Source organism: Dendrobates tinctorius, unplaced genomic scaffold (assembly GCF_039654945.1).
Source record: "Dendrobates tinctorius isolate UK_male_01 unplaced genomic scaffold, ASM3965494v1 ptg000399l, whole genome shotgun sequence".
Lineage (NCBI taxonomy): Eukaryota > Metazoa > Chordata > Amphibia > Anura > Dendrobatidae > Dendrobates > Dendrobates tinctorius.
The window spans coordinates 426,971-449,191 of record NW_027362065.1 but is presented as its reverse complement, the minus strand read 5'-3'; the positions used below and the strand labels follow the sequence as shown (position 1 = coordinate 449,191).

The window sequence follows — 22,221 nt, the reverse complement described above, 5'->3', positions numbered from 1 at the left end:
TTTAGTCACGGTAAATAGGTGATTAAGCAATTCCTTCAATTCAGCCACCTGTGTCCATTGACCTTCATTTAGGGTTACCTGAGGGTTCGCCATATCTATAAGAAACGGTTTTAGCCAAGATCAAAACTAGGGGGGGGGGGGCAGAACCTCATACTGTTCCGCAGAATCTCATACTGCACACCTCAGCTGCTGCAGAACCTCATACTTCACACCCCTACACTTAAAAATAAAGCCTGCACCTCAAGATGTGGTGAATGCAGTCTATTTATTCCAACTATCAATTGATGTTGATGTGTTACTGAAGACGAGCAATGCCTGTCCTGGGCGTCCTTTAGGGCAGCTATAAGGTGTACCTGACTGGTGCTAAAAAAAGAAAAAGGAGTTTTAGTCTCTGTGCTACCCGGCTTTCATTCTTTTTGGTACAGATAAGATATGAATAGACAGATATGGATAAATGGATATATAGAGCAGATTTCTAATCTGCTTTTGCTATTGAAAACATTATCTATGAGCTCAAAATCCTTTCAGGTGATGCAGTTTTTTTCAAAAGCTGATCGGCTTTTGCAGCTGAAAAATGTATCCTCAAAAACGCAGCAAAAACGCTGTGTGTGAATGTAGCCTTAGATCAGGAATAGAACAGTCATTTATAGGACATTTCATAACTTTCCAAAATTCCTATGAAAAAATATTCAGCACATCCTGCATTGAACTACTGTACCCAATTTATTATATATTTTAGGAGTCGGAGTCGGACCATTTTATACCGACTCCACCAAAATGAGCGCCGACTCCACAGCCCTGAGATCAAGGGCTTACACCTAGTACACTGAAAGTGCAGGTGTCAGCTCTTCGTTCCTTTTTTGATCAGGACTTAGCTGGCCATCACTGGGTTAAACGTTTTATGACCTCTGCAGCTAGGATTCCTCCTAGACTTCGTAGCCACGTTCCCCCCTGGGATTTAAATCTGGTCCTTATAGTTTCACCCGAGATCCATTTGAACCCCTAGCAACCACGAGTTTAAAGAACCTTACCCTTAAAACCGTTTTTCTAGTAGCAATCACTACCGCTAGACGTGTAGGAGAGTTGCAGACCCTATCAGTACAGGAGCCCTACTTATTGGTCACTACAGATGGCGTTGTCCTTCGTTTAGATCCCTCCTTTAAGCCTAAGGTAGTCTCGGACTCCCATAGGGGTTAGGATATTGTGCTACCCTCATTCTGCCCAAGCCCTTCCTATACAAAGGATGAAGTCTTTCTCATCTACAGGGTGGTTCTCTATTACCTCCAGCAAACTGAGAATTGACCAGATCCTATTTATTCAGTTCTCAGGATGGAACTAAGACAAGAAGGCGGCTAAAAATACGATTGTTAATTGGATCAAGCAATATATCTGTTTGGCATATTCGGCGCAGAATCTTTCTCCTCCTTCATCATTGTGGGCGGAGAGAGGGGACGCACCTACTGAGCAGATAGGTAGAGACGCCGCCTGGTCTTCTGTCCATACATTTACCAGGCACTATAGAGTAGACTTTAATAGGGATTTAACCTTTGGCAGATGCGTTCTGCAGGCTGCTGTCCCTCCCTAAGAAATTTTTTTTAACCAAATTCAAGATACAAAACAATAGAACAAAAATCGCAATGAAAACATTAACAATAGTCATTAGTTTCAGAAATTCCCTCCCTTCCCCTCTCCCCATTACATACACTCCCTAAGAAATTAGTTGTTGGTAATACTCCGATACTGCTGTCATGGAAGGTGACTAGAGAAAACAGAATTAGTCTTACCGGTAATTCGATTTCTAGGAACCTTCCCCGACAGCGCTAATTTCCCTCCATATCTGATGCTCTTATTGGATGATGCCTGCACCTTGGTAGTAACTATTCACGCGGGCATTCTTTGCGCAGCCCGGCGGGGTGGCGGAGGTCGGAAGGGCATAGAAGGGCACCGGAGGAGGCGGCGAGCGCAGTGGATCCCATTTAAAAAGGAGGGATGACCACAGAAGAGGTGCTCATGTCCAGAGCTCATCATGGAGGAGTATGTGAAGCAAGAGCTGCAGCTGCAGGAGCTCTTACCAGTTCTAAATCTGGTCAGAGACGATCGGACACTGGGAGGAGCAGCCGCTCGAGTGGCAGTCATCCCGACCAAAGGTCACAAGGCTCCTCAGTTTCCAGGCGGGACATAGGTCGTACCCCTGATCAGCCTCCAAATCCTGTACCCGATTGACAGCGGTGGTGAGTGATCTACGTTAATGTCACCCTTTTGGTAATGGGGGTCATTTTTCTGCTTAACCCCTATCCTACATTAGACGTACTATTCCGTCCATGTGACCCGGGACCTAAGTCCCAAGGACGGAATAGTACGTCTAGCGCGATCAGCAGCACTCACGGAGGGAGCGCAGCTGATCGCGGCCGGGTATCAACTGATTATCACAGCTGACACCCGGCACTGTCAGGGGCGGTCACGGACCGCCCCAACACGTTAACTCCTGTCACACTGCGATCAAACACGATCGCAGTGTCCCGGGGGTTTAGGGGGAAACATCGGGAGGGAGGGGGCTCCCTCCGTGCTTCCCTGAGGCCGCCAGAGCAGCGCGATGTGCAGCGCTGCTCTGGGGGGCTTCCTTCCCTGCAGGTCCCCAGATCCAATATGGCGGCGGGGACCTTCGGGGGTCTGCAGGGAGCCGGCTTCCTCATGCCTGCAAAGCGCTGGCATGAGGAAGCCTCCAGCACTGCTGGTAACAGATCGCTGATCTGTCACAGCGGTCTGTGATGTGACAGATCAGCGCTCTGTCACATGACAGTTATGTCCCCCCTTGGACAATGTAATAAAGTAAAAAAAAAAAAAAAAAGGGTAAAAATTTATAAAAATCGCTAAATAAATTTTAAAAAAATTCCCTACTAAATTCATTTTTTGGAAATAAAAAAAAAACAATAAAAGTACACATATTTGGTATCGCCGCGTCTGTAACGACCCGCCCTATAAAACTGTCCCATTAGTTAACCCCTTTAGCGAACCCCTTAAAAAAATAAAAATATAAAACGAAGCAAAAAATAATGCTTTATCGTCATACCGCCGAACAAAAAGTGCAATAACGCGCGATCAAACAGACGCATATAAATATCCATGGTACCGCTGAAAACGTCTTGTCCCGCAAAAAATGAGCCGCCACACAGCATCATCAGTGAAAAAATAGTTATAGCTCGCAGAATAAAGTGATGCAAAAATATTTTTTTTATATAAAATTGTTTTCATTGCATAAAACCGACAAAACATAAAAAAACGACCTAAATGAGGTATCGCTGTAACCGTACTGACCCGAAGAATAAAACCGCTTTATCAATTTTACCGCACGCAGAACGGTGTAAACGCACCCCCCAAAAGAAATTCATGAAACGCTGGTTTTTGTTCATTCTGCGTCCCAAAAATCGGAATAAAAAGCGATCAAAAGATGTCACGTGCCCAAAAATGGTACCAATAAAAGCGTCAACTCGTTCCGCAAAAAATAAGATCTCACATGACTCGGTGGGTCAAAATACGGAAAAATTATAGCTCACAATATGTGGTGATGCAAAAACTATTTTTACAATAATAAGCGTCTTTTAGCGTGTGACAGCCGCCAAACATAAAAACCGCCATAAATAGTAAATCAAACCCACCGTTATCACCCCCTTAGTTAGGGAAAAATAATAAAATTAAAAACATGTATTTCCATTTTCCCATTAGGGTTAGGGGTGTGTTGGGGTTAGGGTTGGAGTTAGAATTGGGGGTTTCCACTGTTTTGGCACATCAGGGGCTTTCCAAACGCAACATGGCGTCTGATCTAATTTCCAGCCAAAAAAGTCAAATGGCGCTGCTTCCCTTCCGAGCTCTGCCTTGCGCCCAGATAGTGGTTTACCCCCACATATGGGGTATCAGCGTACTCAGGACAAATTGCACAATAACTTTTAGGGTCCTGTTACTCTTGGGAAAATAAAAATTGGGGTGAAAAGATCATTTTTGTGGAAAAAATATTTTTTAATTGTACGTTATAAACTTCTGTGAAGCCCTTGTGGGCTCAAAGTTCTCACCACATATCTAGATAAGTTCCTTGGGGGGGGTCTAGTTTCCAAAATGGGGTCACTTGTGGGGGGTTTCCACTGTTTAGGTACATCAGGGGCTCTCCAAACGTGACATGGCGTCCGATCTGAATTCCAGCCAATTTTGCAGTGAAAAAGTCAAACGGCGCTCCTTCCCTTCCGAGCTCTGCCATGCACCCAAACAGTGGTTCCCCCCCACATATCAGGTATCAGCGTACTCAGGACAAATTGCATAATAACTTTTGCAGTCCAATTTCTCCTGTTACCTTTGGTAAAATAAAAAAAATTGAACCTGAAGTAATTTTTTTCTGTGAAAAAAAGTTAAATGTTCATTTTTTTTTTTTTTTAAACATTCAAAAAATTCCTGTGAAGCACCTGAAGGGTTAATAAACTTCTTGAATGTGGTTTTGAGCACCTTGAGGGGTGCAGTTTTGAGAATGTTGTCACTTTTGGGTATTTTCTATCATATAGACCCCTCAATGTGGCTTCAAATGTGATGTGGTCCCTAAAAAAAAAAAAAAAGGTGATGTAAAAATGAGAAATCGCTGGTCAATTTTTAACCCTTATAACTTCCTAACAAAAAAAATTTTGGTTCCCAAATTGTGCTGATGTAAAGTAAACATGTGGGAAATGTTACTTATTAAGTTTTTTGTGTGCCGTATCTCTGTGATATAAGAGCATAAAAATTCAAAGTTGGAAAATTGCGACATTTTCAACATTTTCGCCAAATTTCCGTTTTTTTTTTTCACAAATAAACGCAAGTTATTTGAATGAAATGTTACCACTAACATGAAGTACAATATGTCCCGAGAAAACAATGTCAGAATCACCGGGATCCATGGAAGCATTCCAGAGTTATTACCCCCATAAAGAGACAGTGGTCAGAATTGTAACAATTGGCCCGGGCATTAACATGCAAACCACCCTTGGGAGTAAAGGGGTTAATCACCAGGGGTTGAGGAAGGCTAGCGCCAAAACAAAGAGCAGGTAGGGTGCTCTTTGCAAAACCCCGCTGGCAGTTCAGTGGCAGAAGGATCTCTGCGCTGACTGTATACACAAAACAATTCGGGAAGAGACCCCTGACTTCGCCACTAGCCTTAGGGCCATAATCAGGGTGGAATTAAAGGGTTCCATTAAGTCAGCCCTAAGGAAAGAGGGCAAGAAGAGCCATAAGGGGCTCACAGACTCAAGATTCTCCTTCGGGTGGTCTTCAGAGATCCCTGTCTCTCTCCTCTCCCCAATCCTCGGACAGTGATATAGGAGGCTGACCGTGCTTTCCGACTGAGTATATGTAGAGACTGGTTAAAGCGGTCAGGTCTACAATGGGCCTAAAAGGAGAAAACACTTAAGTCCTTAGAGGACGTTATGTTCGAGGGATTGGAGGTAAAAAGGAAGCACACCTTCTCTGTTAATACGAAGGTGAAAGCGCTCATAGAAAAGGAGTGGAAGAAGCCAGAGAGATCGGGTAGCCTACCTTCTTCATCCAAAAGGAGGTACCCTTTTGAGGAGAAAGACTTGGAAAGCTGGGAAAAGCTCCCTAAAATTGATGAGATCGTGGCTAGAGCCTCAAAAAAGTTGTCCCTGCCTTTAGAAGACTCCAGCATGCTAAGAGACCCATTAGACAAAAAGGCACATGGCGGCGGCAGGAGGTTTAAAACCAGCGATAGCTGGGACATGTACCGCCGGCTCTCGATCTGATTGCAACAAATTGAGGAACAGCTGAGGAATAAAGTACCCAGGGATGAGATCTTGGCTAATATGTCTCTGGTGCAAGGCGCAGCAGCCTTCTTAGCGGACTCCTCAGCTGACTCAGTAAGGTTGACGGCTAGGGAGGCAGGCCTGTCGAATGCAGCGAGATGTGTCCTGTGGCTAAAAGGGGGTCCGGGTGACTTGCCTTCAAAGAATAGACTGTTCAATCCTATGTGACGGTTAATTCCTCTTTGGGCAGAAACTAGAGGATATTTTGGAAAAGGCAGGCGCTAGAAAGAAAGGATTTCCCGTTTCCCAGGTGAGATCAAGAAACCCTCTTTTCGGAGAAGGAAATTTAATAGAGTAGAGGCCGTCCCCCGGGGGAAAGGAAGAGCTGGGACAAAAGGGGGTCTGGTTACATGTTCAAAGGGCCCTCTACGTTGTCAAAAAGGTCCCCCCAGTGACATCAGGTCAGAGGTATCCTCCCTGCCTGGGTGAACATCTCCTCCAGTGTTTGGGTACTGAATGTCATCAGAGACGGCTTGAGGATAGATTTCGTCCATCCACCCTGACACCCCTTTTGTGTTAACACCTGACAGGAATTCTCAGGAAGCACTACTAGTCCTGGAAGCGGAGGTCTTGGGTCTGGTACAGAAACAAGTGCTTCAAGAAGTCCCGAGGCAAAAGGAAGGGGATTTTATTCCCCCCCTCTTTTTGATACAAATGCCGGACGGTTCCTGGAGAACCATTGTCAACCTGAGGAAGCTCAACCAGTCAGTAGAGAATTACTCCTTCAAGATGTAGACAATAAACACGGCCACAATGATGTTGTTCCAGCACTACTTCATGGCAGTCATAGACTTGAAAGATGTCTACTACCATGTCCCAATCCATCGGGGTTATCAAAAGTACCTGAGGGTAGCACTGTATGTACAAGGACAGGTCAGGCACTACCAATATGCAGCCCTTCTATTCGGTCTGTCCACAGCTCCAAGGGTGTTTACCAAGGTGATGGCGGAAGTAATGTCGTACCTTCTGTCTCGAGACAGTTATCATCCCATACCTGGACGGCTTCCTTATAGTGGGGAGGTCAAAAACTCACTGTACAGTTCAGGTGAAGGAAGTGACTTTAATGCTAAAGGAGCTAGGATGACTGGTAAATACCCTCAAGTCAAAGTTGGTACCAAAATAGGTGCAATGGTGCTGGACTCCGAACGCCAGCTTTTCCTCCTGCCAGAGAGCAAAATTGTCAAAATCAGGGGTTTAGTACTGTCAGCAATACAGCAGCCCGTGAATACATTGAGGAAGGTGATGTCCCTTCTAGGTTCCCTAACATTCTGTATACCGGCAGTAGGTTGGGCACAGTTTCACCTAAGACAGCTACAGTGGGAGGTCCTGTCGGCGCAAAGATCATTGAAAGGACATTTAGACGGAAGAGTACATCTTTCCTTGGCCGTAAGAGATTCCCTGACCTGGTGGATTGTAAGGGAACATTTGGCATCGGGGGTCCAGTGGTTAAGACCGGTGGAGGAAGTGATCATGACCGATGCAAGCAGTACGGGATGGGGAGCACATCTAGGACCCCACTCAGGGCAGGGAGCCTGGTCTCCTCTAGAAATAGATCAGGGTTCAAATGTGAAGGAGCTGAGGGCTGTGGAAAAGGTCTTGAGACATTTTCTCCCCTTACTTCGGGGTCGCAATACACGAGTCATGTCGGACAATCGAGCAGTAGTGGCTTATATCAACCACCGGGGCGAACAAACTCCCATGCTCTTATGGAGGTATCCAGCTTCCTGTTCCAGTTAGCAGAACAACACCTGCTCTCTCTCTCGGCACTTTATGTAAGAGGCATTGAAAATGTGAAAGCAGACTTCCTGAGTCGCAGGGAATTTAGACAGGGGGAATGGTCCCTAAACCCTTGAGTGTTCCAGCAAATAATGCGGGCTTGGGGCAGGCCGGAGACAGACCTGTTTGCCACCTTACACAACAGGAATGTCAGGAAGTTCTGCTCGCTAGATCCAAGAGAAAATCCGTTCGCAGTAGAGTAGATGCCCTAAAGATACCTTGGGGGTTCATCTGGCGTACTTGTTTCCCCCGATAGCAATGATTCCGACGGTTGTGAGGAAGATCAGAGAGGATCAGGCGAGAGTAATTCTCACTGCTCCATTTTGGCCAAGGAGGCCGTGGTTCTCCCTTCTGAGATGGATGTCAGTGACCGATCCATGGATTTTGCCAGAGATTCCGGACCTACTTAGGCTACTTTCACATTAGCGTCTTTTAGCGCAGCGCTTTGTGCGCAATAGAAACGCATGCAAAAAAATGCATCATGCCTTTGTGTTTTTAGGCGCATGCGTTTTAACCTGTTTTTAGACATGTTAACTCTTAAAACGCATTCGGTTTTTAACGCAGGCGGGCGCATGTCCGTGCGCATGTCCGTGCGCACGCCTGCATTCCCATAGACTAATGCGTTATTTTGTTGCATTCCGTGCGCAAGTGTGCGAATGCGGTTTTTTTATGCCGTTGGACGGACCCAAAAATGCAACCGGTTGCGTCTGGCGCGCCTAGGCGCACACCTTAAAAAAATCGCATGCATACGAACGCGTGCAAACACAAGACCATGCGTCCACCCATGTTAAACATAGGTGCGCATGACGCATGCGCATGGACGCGCACGATGCGCTGCGCAAAAAACGCTAATGTGAAACCAGCCTTACCCAGGGACCAGTATGCCACTCTCGGGTGAAGGGCTTCCATCTGGCAGCATGGAATTTGAGAGGGCGTTACTGAGTCGCCAGGGATTCTCACCAGGGCTAGTCTCCACCCTGTTGAAGAGTAGGAAACCGATTACATCGAGAATCTGGTAGAACATGGAAAAAGTTCTTGGAGTTTGTGTGTCAACCTTTTGGGGGATGAAACTCCAGTAGGGCCTATTCTAGAATTTCTACAGGCGGGATTACAACTTGGGTTGGCAACTAGTACTCTCAAGGTTCAGGTTTCGGCCTTGGGGGCCTTGTATAATTGCAACCTAGCATCGAATAGGTGGATGTCCCGTTTCATAAGATCCTGTAGTAGATCTAGACCGGTCATACTCCCAAAAATTCCTCCATAGGACCTGAATCTAGTCTTGGAAGCTCTAACCAGGGACCCATTTGAACCCTTACAAGAGTTGTCACCAAAACTCCTCTCGCTTAAAACTGTGTTACTAGTGGCCTTAACATCAGCCCGTAGGGTGAGCGACTTACAGGCCCTGTCTATATGTCCTCCATACACTCACAAGTTTTTGAGGACAGAATAGTTCTAAGACCATATCTGGCCTATCCCCCCAAGGTAGTTCTAAAGTTCCATAGGAGCCAGGAGATCACCTTGCCATGGTTCTGTAGCAACCGTAGGAATCCAGGGGAGGAAAAGTTCCATACGTTAGATGTGAGAAGGTCCATGTTGCAGTACATGTCCATGACTAGTCAGTGGAGGAAATATCAGTCCCTATTTGTAGCCTTCCAGGGTTAGCAGAAAAGGGTACAGGGTAGCTAAAAGTAACATTGCCAGATGGATCAGGGAGGCCATTAGTTTATCCTACTCTGCGAGTGGCGCTCCAGTTCCTGAAGCCATCAATGCTCACTGCACCAGAGCCGTGGCTACCTCCTGGGCAGAAAAGGCAGAGGTATTCATTGATCAAATTTGTAACACTACTACCTGGTCCTCACCATCGACCTTTTTCAAACACCGGCTAGATCTATCCTCCTCTAATGACCTAACCTTTGGTAGAAAGGTGCTGCAAGTGGTGGTCCCTCCCTAAGTTTTTAGCTGTTTCCTATGAGTCCAGAAGACATGCGGAAAAAAACGCATCAAAAACGCATGGAAAAAACACGCGTTTTCTGGGAAGGAGAAGCGTTTTGTATCAGGTTTAAAACGCTAACGTAGGCACATAGCCTTTCAGTGGATTCCAAGTTTCAGAGAAAGCGAGCATTGGGGAAAACTGGTGAGGACGCAGGATGCATCATGGCCACGAATGGTGGTGTTCTCCACACACAGGACACCTTGTTCTGATGAGTTCCTTCATAACAGTTACTCTTTCCTGCCTTTTCAGTGTCGGAGCGATGCTCTTCTGCTGACACGTGAGGAACTTTGTGTTTTCTTGTCTCCCTCAGGATGTCAGCTGTCCCATAAGGCAGGTCCCCACCGGCAAGAAGCAGGTGCCTCTGAACCCTGACCTCAGCCACTCCAAAATCTGCAGCTTCCCATCCCTGGCAGTGTCCAGCAACGAGTTTGAGCCAAGCAATAGTCACATGGTAAAGTCCTACTCCCTGCTGTTCCGCGTCACCCGACCTGGGCACCACGACTTCAATGGCTTGACCAATGGGGAGACCAACGAAAACATCGGTGCGTTCAATGTCTGTAGAAGTACACCCTCATTACTACCAACATGGCGCCTCTATATAGAGCATTCAGTATTGTGCTTCACAGCTGTGCTCACTGTTCTGCTTATTACTGATCTTCAGTTACAACCTGTATTATACCCCAGAGCTGCAATCACTATTCTGCTGGTGCTGTCACTGTGTACATACATTACATTACTGATCCTGAGTTACATCCTGTATTATACTCCAGAGCTGCACTCACTATTCTGCTGGTGCAGTCACTGTGTACATACATTACATTACTGATCCTGAGTTACATCCTGTATTATACCCCAGAGCTGCACTCACTATTCTGCTTGTGCAGTCACTATGTACATACATTACATTACTGATCCTGAGTTACATCCTGTATTATACTCCAGAGCTGCACTCACTATTCTGCTGGTGCAGTCACTGTGTACATACATTACATTACTGATCCTGAGTTACATCCTGTATTATACTCCAGAGCTGCACTCACTATTCTGCTGGTGCAGTCACTGTGTACATACATTACATTACTGATCCTGAGTTACATCCTGTATTATACTCCAGAGCTGCACTCACTATTCTGCTGGTGCAGTCACTGTGTACATACATTACATTACTGATCCTGAGTTACATCCTGTATTATACCCCAAAGCTGCACTCACTATTCTGCTGGTGCAGTCACTGTGTACATACATTACTGATCCTGAGTTACCTCCTGTATTATACTCCAGAGCTGCACTCACTATTCTGCTGGTACAGTCACTGTGTACATACATTACATTACTGATCCTGAGTTACATCCTGTATTATACTCCAGAGCTGCACTCACTATTCTGCTGGTGCAGTCACTGTGTACATACATTACATTACTGATCCTGAGTTACATCCTGTATTATACTCCAGAGCTGCACTCACTATTCTGCTGGTGCAGTCACTGTGTACATACATTACATTACTGATCCCGAGTTACCTCCTGTATTATACCCCAGAGCTGCACTCACTATTCTGCTGGTGCAGTCACTGTGTACATACATTACATTACTGATCCTGAGTTACATCCTGTATTATACCCCAGAGCTGCACTCACTATTCTGCTTGTGCAGTCACTATGTACATACATTACATTACTGATCCTGAGTTACATCCTGTATTATACTCCAGAGCTGCACTCACTATTCTGCTGGTGCAGTCACTGTGTACATACATTACATTACTGATCCTGAGTTACATCCTGTATTATACCCCAAAGCTGCACTCACTATTCTGCTGGTGCAGTCACTGTGTACATACATTACTGATCCTGAGTTACCTCCTGTATTATACTCCAGAGCTGCACTCACTATTCTGCTGGTGCAGTCACTGTGTACATACATTACATTACTGATCCTGAGTTACATCCTGTATTATACTCCAGAGCTGCACTCACTATTCTGCTGGTGCAGTCACTGTGTACATACATTACATTACTGATCCTGAGTTACATCCTGTATTATACCCCAAAGCTGCACTCACTATTCTGCTGGTGCAGTCACTGTGTACATACATTACTGATCCTGAGTTACCTCCTGTATTATACTCCAGAGCTGCACTCACTATTCTGCTGGTGCAGTCACTGTGTACATACATTACATTACTGATCCTGAGTTACATCCTGTATTATACCCCAAAGCTGCACTCACTATTCTGCTGGTGCAGTCACTGTGTACATACATTACTGATCCTGAGTTACATCCTGTATTATACTCCAGAGCTGCACTCACTATTCTGCTGGTGCAGTCACTGTGTACATACATTACATTACTGATCCTGAGTTACATCCTGTATTATACTCCAGAGCTGCACTCGCTATTCTGCTGGTGCAGTCACTGTGTACATACATTACATTACATTACATTACTGATCCTGAGTTACATCCTGTATTATACTCCATAGCTGCACTCACTATTCTGCTGGTGCAGTCACTGTGTACATACATTACATTACATTACATTACTGATCCTGAGTTACATCCTGTATTATACTCCAGAGCTGCACTCACTATTCTGCTGGTGCAGTCACTGTGTACATACATTACATTATTGATCCTGAGTTACATCCTGTATTATACCCCAGAGCTGCACTCACTATTCTGCTGGTGCAGTCACTGTGTACATACATTACATTACTGATCCTGAGTTACATCCTGTATTATACTCCAGAGCTGCACTCACTATTCTGCTGGTGCAGTCACTGTGTACATACATTACATTACATTACTGATCCTGAGTTACATCCTGTATTATACTCCAGAGCTGCACTCACTATTCTGCTGGTGCAGTCACTGTGTACATACATTACATTACTGATCCTGAGTTACATCCTGTATTATACTCCAGAGCTGCACTCACTATTCTGCTGGTGCAGTCACTGTGTACATACATTACATTACTGATCCTGAGTTACATCCTGTATTATACCCCAAAGCTGCACTCACTATTCTGCTGGTGCAGTCACTGTGTACATACATTACATTACATTACTGATCCTGAGTTACCTCCTGTATTATACCCCAGAGCTGCACTCACTATTCTGCTGGTGCAGTCACTGTGTACATACATTACTGATCCTGAGTTACCTCCTGTATTATACTCCAGAGCTGCACTCACTATTCTGCTGGTGCAGTCACTGTGTACATACATTACATTACTGATCCTGAGTTACATCCTGTATTACACTCCAGAGCTGCACTCACTATTCTGCTGGTGCAGTCACTGTGTACATACATTACATTACTGATCCTGAGTTACATCCTGTATTATACCCCAAAGCTGCACTCACTATTCTGCTGGTGCAGTCACTGTGTACATACATTACTGATCCTGAGTTACCTCCTGTATTATACTCCAGAGCTGCACTCACTATTCTGCTGGTGCAGTCACTGTGTACATACATTACATTACATTACTGATCCTGAGTTACCTCCTGTATTATACCCCAGAGCTGCACTAACTATTCTGCTGGTGCAGTCACTGTGTACATACATTACTGATCCTGAGTTACCTCCTGTATTATACCCCAGAGCTGCACTCACTATTCTGCTGGTGCAGTCACTGTGTACATACATACATTACTGATCCTGAGTTACCTCCTGTATTATACTCCAGAGCTGCACTCACTATTCTGCTGGTGCAGTCACTGTGTACATACATTACATTACTGATCCTGAGTTACATCCTGTATTACACTCCAGAGCTGCACTCACTATTCTGCTGGTGCAGTCACTGTGTACATACATTACATTACTGATCCTGAGTTACATCCTGTATTATACCCCAAAGCTGCACTCACTATTCTGCTGGTGCAGTCACTGTGTACATACATTACTGATCCTGAGTTACCTCCTGTATTATACTCCAGAGCTGCACTCACTATTCTGCTGGTGCAGTCACTGTGTACATACATTACATTACTGATCCTGAGTTACATCCTGTATTATACCCCAAAGCTGCACTCACTATTCTGCTGGTGCAGTCACTGTGTACATACATTACTGATCCTGAGTTACCTCCTGTATTATACTCCAGAGCTGCACTCACTATTCTGCTGGTGCAGCCAGTCACTGTGTACATACATTACATTACTGATCCTGAGTTACATCCTGTATTATACTCCAGAGCTGCACTCACTATTCTGCTGGTGCAGTCACTGTGTACATACATTACATTACTGATCCTGAGTTACATCCTGTATTACACTCCAGAGCTGCACTCACTTCTGCTGGTGCAGTCACTGTGTACATACATTACATTACTGATCCTGAGTTACATCCTGTATTATACTCCAGAGCTGCACTCACTATTCTGCTGGTGCAGTCACTGTGTACATACATTACATTACTGATCCTGAGTTACATCCTGTATTATACTCCAGAGCTGCACTCACTATTCTGCTGGTGCAGTCACTGTGTACATACATTACATTACTGATCCTGAGTTACATCCTGTATTATACCCCAAAGCTGCACTCACTATTCTGCTGGTGCAGTCACTGTGTACATACATTACTGATCCTGAGTTACCTCCTGTATTATACTCCAGAGCTGCACTCACTATTCTGCTGGTGCAGTCACTGTGTACATACATTACATTACTGATCCTGAGTTACATCCTGTATTATACCCCAAAGCTGCACTCACTATTCTGCTGGTGCAGTCACTGTGTACATACATTACTGATCCTGAGTTACATCCTGTATTATACTCCAGAGCTGCACTCACTATTCTGCTGGTGCAGTCACTGTGTACATACATTACATTACTGATCCTGAGTTACATCCTGTATTATACTCCAGAGCTGCACTCGCTATTCTGCTGGTGCAGTCACTGTGTACATACATTACATTACATTACATTACTGATCCTGAGTTACATCCTGTATTATACTCCATAGCTGCACTCACTATTCTGCTGGTGCAGTCACTGTGTACATACATTACATTACATTACATTACTGATCCTGAGTTACATCCTGTATTACACTCCAGAGCTGCACTCACTTCTGCTGGTGCAGTCACTGTGTACATACATTACATTACTGATCCTGAGTTACATCCTGTATTATACTCCAGAGCTGCACTCACTATTCTGCTGGTGCAGTCACTGTGTACATACATTACATTACTGATCCTGAGTTACATCCTGTATTATACTCCAGAGCTGCACTCACTATTCTGCTGGTGCAGTCACTGTGTACATACATTACATTACTGATCCTGAGTTACATCCTGTATTATACCCCAAAGCTGCACTCACTATTCTGCTGGTGCAGTCACTGTGTACATACATTACTGATCCTGAGTTACCTCCTGTATTATACTCCAGAGCTGCACTCACTATTCTGCTGGTGCAGTCACTGTGTACATACATTACATTACTGATCCTGAGTTACATCCTGTATTATACCCCAAAGCTGCACTCACTATTCTGCTGGTGCAGTCACTGTGTACATACATTACTGATCCTGAGTTACATCCTGTATTATACTCCAGAGCTGCACTCACTATTCTGCTGGTGCAGTCACTGTGTACATACATTACATTACTGATCCTGAGCTACATCCTGTATTATACTCCAGAGCTGCACTCGCTATTCTGCTGGTGCAGTCACTGTGTACATACATTACATTACATTACATTACTGATCCTGAGTTACATCCTGTATTATACTCCATAGCTGCACTCACTATTCTGCTGGTGCAGTCACTGTGTACATACATTACATTACATTACATTACTGATCCTGAGTTACATCCTGTATTATACTCCATAGCTGCACTCACTATTCTGCTGGTGCAGTCACTGTGTACATACATTACATTACATTACATTACTGATCCTGAGTTACCTCCTGTATTATACTCCAGAGCTGCACTCACTATTCTGCTGGTGCAGTCACTGTGTACATACATTACATTACTGATCCTGAGTTACATCCTGTATTATACTCCAGAGCTGCACTCACTATTCTGCTGGTGCAGTCACTGTGTACATACATTACATTATTGATCCTGAGTTACATCCTGTATTATACCCCAGAGCTGCACTCACTATTCTGCTGGTGCAGTCACTGTGTACATACATTACATTACTGATCCTGAGTTACATCCTGTATTACACTCCAGAGCTGCACTCACTTCTGCTGGTGCAGTCACTGTGTACATACATTACATTATTGATCCTGAGTTACATCCTGTATTACACTCCAGAGCTGCACTCACTTCTGCTGGTGCAGTCACTGTGTACATACATTACATTACTGATCCTGAGTTACATCCTGTATTATACTCCAGAGCTGCACTCACTATTCTGCTGGTGCAGTCACTGTGTACATACATTACTGATCCTGAGTTACATCCTGTATTATACCCCAGAGCTGCACTCACTTCTGCTGGTGCAGTCACTGTGTACATACATTACATTACTGATCCTGAGTTACATCCTGTATTACACTCCAGAGCTGCACTCACTTCTGCTGGTGCAGTCACTGTGTACATACATTACATTACTGATCCTGAGTTACATCCTGTATTATACTCCAGAGCTGCACTCACTATTCTGCTGGTGCAGTCACTGTGTACATACATTACTGATCCTGAGTTACATCCTGTATTATACCCCAGAGCTGCACTCACTTCTGCTGGTGCAGTCACTGTGTACATACATTACATTACTGATCCTGAGTTACATCCTGTATTACACTCCAGAGCTGCACTCGCTTCTGCTGGTGCAGTCACTGTGTACATACATTACTGATCCTGAGTTACCTCCTGTATTATACTCCAGAGCTGCACTCACTATTCTGCTGGTGCAGTCACTGTGTACATACATTACATTACTGATCCTGAGTTACATCCTGTATTATACTCCAGAGCTGCACTCACTATTCTGCTGGTGCAGTCACTGTGTACATACATTACATTACTGATCCTGAGTTACATCCTGTATTACACTCCAGAGCTGCACTCACTATTCTGCTGGTGCAGTCACTGTGTACATACATTAGATTACTGATCCTGAGTTACCTCCTGTATTATACCCCAGAGCTGCACTCACTATTCTGCTGGTGCAGTCACTGTATACATACATTACATTACTGATCCTGAGTTACATCCTGTATTATACTCCAGAGTTGCACTCACTATTCTGCTGGTGCAGTCACTGTGTACATACATTACATTACTGATCCTGAGTTACATCCTGTATTATACTCCAGAGCTGCACTCACTATTCTGCTGGTGCAGTCAATGTGTACATACATTACTGATCCTGAGTTACATCCTGTATTATACGCCAGAGCTGCGCTCACTATTCTGCTGGTGCAGTCACTGTGTACATACATTACTGATCCTGAGTTACATCCTGTATTACACTCCAGAGCTGCACTCACTATTCTGGTGCAGTCACTGTGTACATACATTACATTACTGATCCTGAGTTACATCCTGTATTACACTCCAGAGCTGCACTCACTATTCTGCTGATGCAGTCACTGTGTACATACATTACATTACTGATCCTGAGTTACCTCCTGTATTATACCCCAGAGCTGCACTCACTATTCTGCTGGTGCAGTCACTGTGTACATACATTACATTACTGATCCTGAGTTACATCTTGTATTGCACTCCAGAGCTGCACTCACTGTACTGCTGTTCTCTGTATTGGACTGATATGATGCGTCTTCTCCTTGCAGAGGTCACAGATGATCTCTTGACCAGACGAAAAAGAAACTTGTCCTCTAGAGATGAGGAGAAGACGTTTGTGGCGCAGATGACCGTGTTCGATAAGAACAGGTGATGTCTGGGGTCTCCTAGGTCCTTCCCCTGTTGTTGGTCGGTGTGGGGTGAGCTCGGTGTCCCGGCGCTTTGCCCCGTTGTCGGCCGCCGCCTGCTTGGTGTCCCGGCTCTTCGCCCAGTTGTCAGCGGCCGCCTGCCCGGTGTCCCGGCGCTTGCCCCGTTGTCGACTGCTGTCTGCCCGGTGTCCCGGCGCTTCGCCCCGTTGTCGGCTGCTGCCTGCCCGGTGTCCCGTGCTTCACCCCGTTGTCGGCCGCTGCCTGCCTGGTGTTGTCGGCCGCTGTCTGCCCTGTGTCCCGGCTCTTCGCCCATTTGTCGGCCGCCGCCTGCTCGGTGTCTGACTGTCCTAATTGCAGGCGTCTTCAGTTGTTGGATGGGGAGTATGAAGTGGCCATGCAGGAGATGGAGGATTGCCCTGTCAGCAAGAAGAGGGCCACGTGGGAAACTATTCTAGATGGGAAGGTAGGTGCGGGTGGTGCTGTACTGATTGTGGGAGTATGCAGGTGTCGGGGCTCTGCATTGTCGGTGTGGTAGTAATAGTGGGGTAATAAGCTGCTGCTATCTCGTCTCTTTAGAGGCTGCCTCCTTTCGAGACCTTCTCCCAGGGTCCCACCCTTCAGTTCACCCTCCGATGGTCGAGCGACTCCACAGATAAATCTACAGCGCCCATCGCTAAGCCACTGGCCACCCGCAACTCTGACGGCGTCCTCCAGGAGCCCAAATCTGTGGCCATGAAGCTCTCGCAGACTATAGGTGAGTGGAGGGGTGGGACCAAGTGCTGCAATCCTTGCATGATTGGGGGGAGCGGCGGTCGTTACATGAGTGAAAGGCTGTGGTGGGAGTCGCAGGAGTGAATTGTTTGGGAACCTCTCTTGACCCCCGGGCCTGCAAATGAGGGTAAGGGGCTGGAGATGGTGACCTAGTATATATTACTCTAGTATATATTACTCGGTGGTGAGGTGGGTTCGGCACGCTGTCCTTCGGTTTGGAGGTGTGTGCGGTCATTGTTTTCCTCCCTCAGCTTGGGTGTGGGGTGGTGTTTAGTGGGGGCGCTAACACAGTCTCCCTCAGTTTAGAGGGGCATGGCCTTGTTGTTTGTCCGTGCGTGTGTTTCTGCGTTGCCGCTGTCTCCCTCGGTTTTGAGGCGGTGGTGATGGTCGTTGGGGGGGCGCGCATGCTTGTGGTCTTCGTCATGTGTTGCCACTGTCTTCCTCATTTTGGAGGGGCATGGCTGCAGTCTTCATCCGTGTGTGTTTGTGTGTCTCCTCTGGATGTGATTTAGGGTTAATGAGTGAGGTACTAAGGGCCGGGATGGCCGTACCCCTCCTCCCGGGGGCTCGGACAATGGCCTGTGCTATGTTTAGCTTTATTTCACCATTTTTAATAGGACTATTTCCAGTAAGATTTGTTGTCCTGGGAGCCGGAGGTCTCACAATGTGCAACATTTCGGGCGCCCCTGATCCTTCCTTGTGTTACAGCTGTGAAGGAGACGCTGCCCCCAGACGTGCAGGCAAAGCGGGAGAAGGAGCCTCCGGCCGACGCAAAGCAAAAGCTGCGCATCTTCTATCAGGTACCCAGGCACTTGGCTCCGCAGGCTGCAACCCGGGGGTACGTGCAAGCTCTTTAGTCAGTCCTCGTCTCTTGGGGGAGAGCCGTTGCACAGTTCCTTAGTTCATGTGTCTTCTTATGGAGGCCTTTTATATCTTTGTAGTCCCTGTCTCTGGGGGAAGTCCCATACATCCCTTAGTCCCTTGTCTCTGGGGGAGGCCTGTATGTCCCCTTAGTTCCAGTCTCTTGGGGAGGCCCACTCAGCCCCCTGACCCCGCTCTCTCTGCAGTTCCTGTACAATAACAACACGCGGCAGCAGACGGAGGCGCGGGACGACCTGCACTGCCCGTGGTGTACGCTGAACTGCCGCAAGCTCTACAGTCTCCTGAAGCACCTGAAGCTCTGCCACAGCCGCTTCATCTTCAACTACGTGGTAAGGAGACCCCCAATATCTTGGGGCAGTGTGTGATTGGAGGGGAGGATGTGCTTTCGTGGTGGACGTTCAGCATCTCCTCTGCTTCTTCCAGTATCATCCAAAAGGGGCTCGAATCGATGTGTCTATCAACGAGTGCTACGACGGCTCCTACGCCGGGAACCCGCAGGACATTCACCGTCAGCCGGGATTTGCGTTCAGTCGAAACGGACCCGTGAAAAGGACGCCAATTACGCACATCCTAGTGTGCAGGTGAGAAATGCATGTCCTCTGGGTGGGCGCCCTACAATGGGTTTGTGTCCTGGCCAGTCAGGTTTTATGTCTACATTTCTACCTTTGACCAGACCAAAACGCACGAAAGGTGGCATGTCTGAGTTCTACGAGTCCGAGGACGGAGAGGTGGAGCAGCAGCGGACCTACAGCAGCGGCCACAACCGCCTGTACTTCCACAGTGACACCTGTCTGCCCCTGAGACCCCAGGAGATGGAGGTGGACAGCGAGGACGAGAAGGATCCGGAGTGGCTGAGAGAGAAGACCATCACGGTGAGTGCCTCCTTGGGGAATGGAGGGGTTCACGGGGCACTGCCGTCTCACGGGTTGGTGCACCTCAGGGGGTCGCTTCCTCATGCCCTTGTGTCTTTTCATGCAGCAAATCGAAGAATTCTCAGATGTTAACGAAGGGGAGAAAGAAGTGATGAAGATGTGGAACCTGCATGTGATGAAGCACGGGTGAGTGGTGGGCACGGGGGGCTGCTCAGGGGATAGAACTTCTCCATCCAGCGGGAGGCACGGACAGTGTGTGGTACTGATGTCTGTACGTACCTACCACGAGCGTTTGGGCAGTGTGCCCGTCATCCTGGCGGAATATTGCAGATATAACGCCATTCTCGCTGCAGCCAGACCCTGTAGTGGGGAGCCAATGGTGCAGCTGATCTGTGGTGCCTGCCTCGGACAGCCCTGTGTGCAGAGGATAGGACACTAATGGTTGCTGTTTCCCGCAGGTTCATTGCCGACAATCAGATGAATCACGCTTGTATGCTATTTGTGGAGAATTATGGACCCAAAATAATCAAGAAAAGCTTGTGCCGAAACTTCATGCTGCACCTGGTGAGCATGCATGACTTCAACCTGATCAGCATCTCCACCATTGACCGGGCCGTGTCCAAGTTGCGGGAGCTGCAGGCCAAGCTGGAGAGTACAGAGTCCCCCAGCATGCTGAGCGAGGAGCCGGCGGAGGACGTCAGCATGCAGCAGAGCAACGGCTTCAGCGAGAGCGACGGCAGCGAGCCTGCGCTGGAGAACGATTACATGTCAGGGGCCCTGAAACAGAGCAAAAAGCAGCGTCTGTGAGGATGAGCTGCGCTTCCAGGGCGCCCTGCACAGCAATAGCCCCCTCTGCTGCCCACACCCCAGGGGGCAATACTTACATTTATTTTTTTATTTTTTTTATACACTTTTCTTTCTACTTGTGGCTTCCAGGATGGACTCTTATGTTTAGTCTTTTCATAATGACAAATGAAGTTTATATTTCTGCTCTACCGGTCTAATTTTACAGAGGAGGAGGAAAAACATGAAATCTATCTGTGCCCGGCCCTTATCATGTAGCATGTCTGATGTCTGTGGAGTCTGCCACTGCCCACCGGTCACCAGAGCTGGCACTGTGCTGTCTGCTGCACCACTGCCCACCCTGGAGACAGTGTGAAGAAGCACTGCTGCCTGTACTCAAGCAGCCTATGCCTGGGGCTGTCCTCGATGGAAGGGGTCTTGCCTTTTACTCTGGAGTAAATGCTTTCTTGCTTCAGTGCTGGGTCTGACCCCTGGCAATGGCCTGAAGAGGGGCCCTGCATAGTGTCATCTGCTTAGAGTTGAGGTCTAGTCCTGCAACCTCGCGCATCCCAGGAGAGGGCAATAAGTAGCCTCTAGTTTCCCTGGAGCAGGCCTCACTTATTAGTGGATGGCACAGGCATCTATTCCTGGGCCTGTTTTGATCCTCTGTCTCCAGCCCTTGTCCTCCAACGGCAGCCTGGACTCGTCCTTTTTAATAACGATGATCTTAATATTTATATGGATGGAAGCGCAGCTCGCTTCTTGATCTCCTCCATGGCTGTGCCCTCGATTTCTTCCTTGGCCTCAATCTCCTCTTGTACATAAGGTGGGGTGTTGTGTGAATGTGTGTTCATTATTGATGCTATTTAATGAGGTGTGGGGGAGGGGTGGCACTGGTTCCGCTGGCCGCATCTGTAAAAATAGGAAGGTTCTGTGCTTTGGAGCTGGTTGTGACTGGACCAGTGATTATCTGCTTTAACCCTTTCTCTGCACATACATAAAGGCGCATAGGCTCCGTGTAGCTAGACTGGCGATGTTTGCACACGACGTGGTGATGGGTCCCTGCGCCTTCCTCACCCGGTGTCCTGGTAACTTGTCATGTCCATTTCTAATAAACTATGAACTGCGCCCCAAATCCTGCATCTTCTATGCCCTGCCTAGTCTATCATATCATACCACACTGATTAGTGGGGCTTGCCTTCAACAATCATCACTGAAACTTGGTGGGATGATATAAACCTTGAAGGCTACAATTTATTTATTGGGAGGAGATGTTACATTGTATGTTGGGAAAATGTATATTTGCACAGAGATCCAAGCTTCAGAGACTGGTGGCTCTGTAGAAACTGGGTAAGAATACAAGGAGAAAATCAGAAAGGACACTGTTGTAGGTGTTCAGTATAGGCCACCTGGATTATTCGATGCTGATCGTG

The 22,221-nt window shown here is 46.8% G+C and overlaps 1 protein-coding gene across 1 annotated transcript in view; it reads left to right on the top strand.

The window, feature by feature from the left end:
- SUZ12 (SUZ12 polycomb repressive complex 2 subunit) overlaps positions 1–21,923 on the top strand; it is a 37,002-nt gene extending 15,079 nt beyond the window's left edge. Inside the window, exons 6-15 of the mRNA XM_073563817.1 lie at positions 9,914–10,145; positions 17,382–17,481; positions 17,838–17,943; positions 18,057–18,234; positions 18,960–19,051; positions 19,319–19,462; positions 19,557–19,714; positions 19,807–20,005; positions 20,112–20,191; positions 20,464–21,923. Of these exons, the coding sequence (XP_073419918.1) occupies positions 9,914–10,145; positions 17,382–17,481; positions 17,838–17,943; positions 18,057–18,234; positions 18,960–19,051; positions 19,319–19,462; positions 19,557–19,714; positions 19,807–20,005; positions 20,112–20,191; positions 20,464–20,812 (1,638 nt within the window). The 3' untranslated portion in view covers positions 20,813–21,923. The remainder of the gene's footprint in view (positions 1–9,913; positions 10,146–17,381; positions 17,482–17,837; positions 17,944–18,056; positions 18,235–18,959; positions 19,052–19,318; positions 19,463–19,556; positions 19,715–19,806; positions 20,006–20,111; positions 20,192–20,463) is intronic.
- The last annotated feature ends 298 nt before the right edge of the window (positions 21,924–22,221 follow it).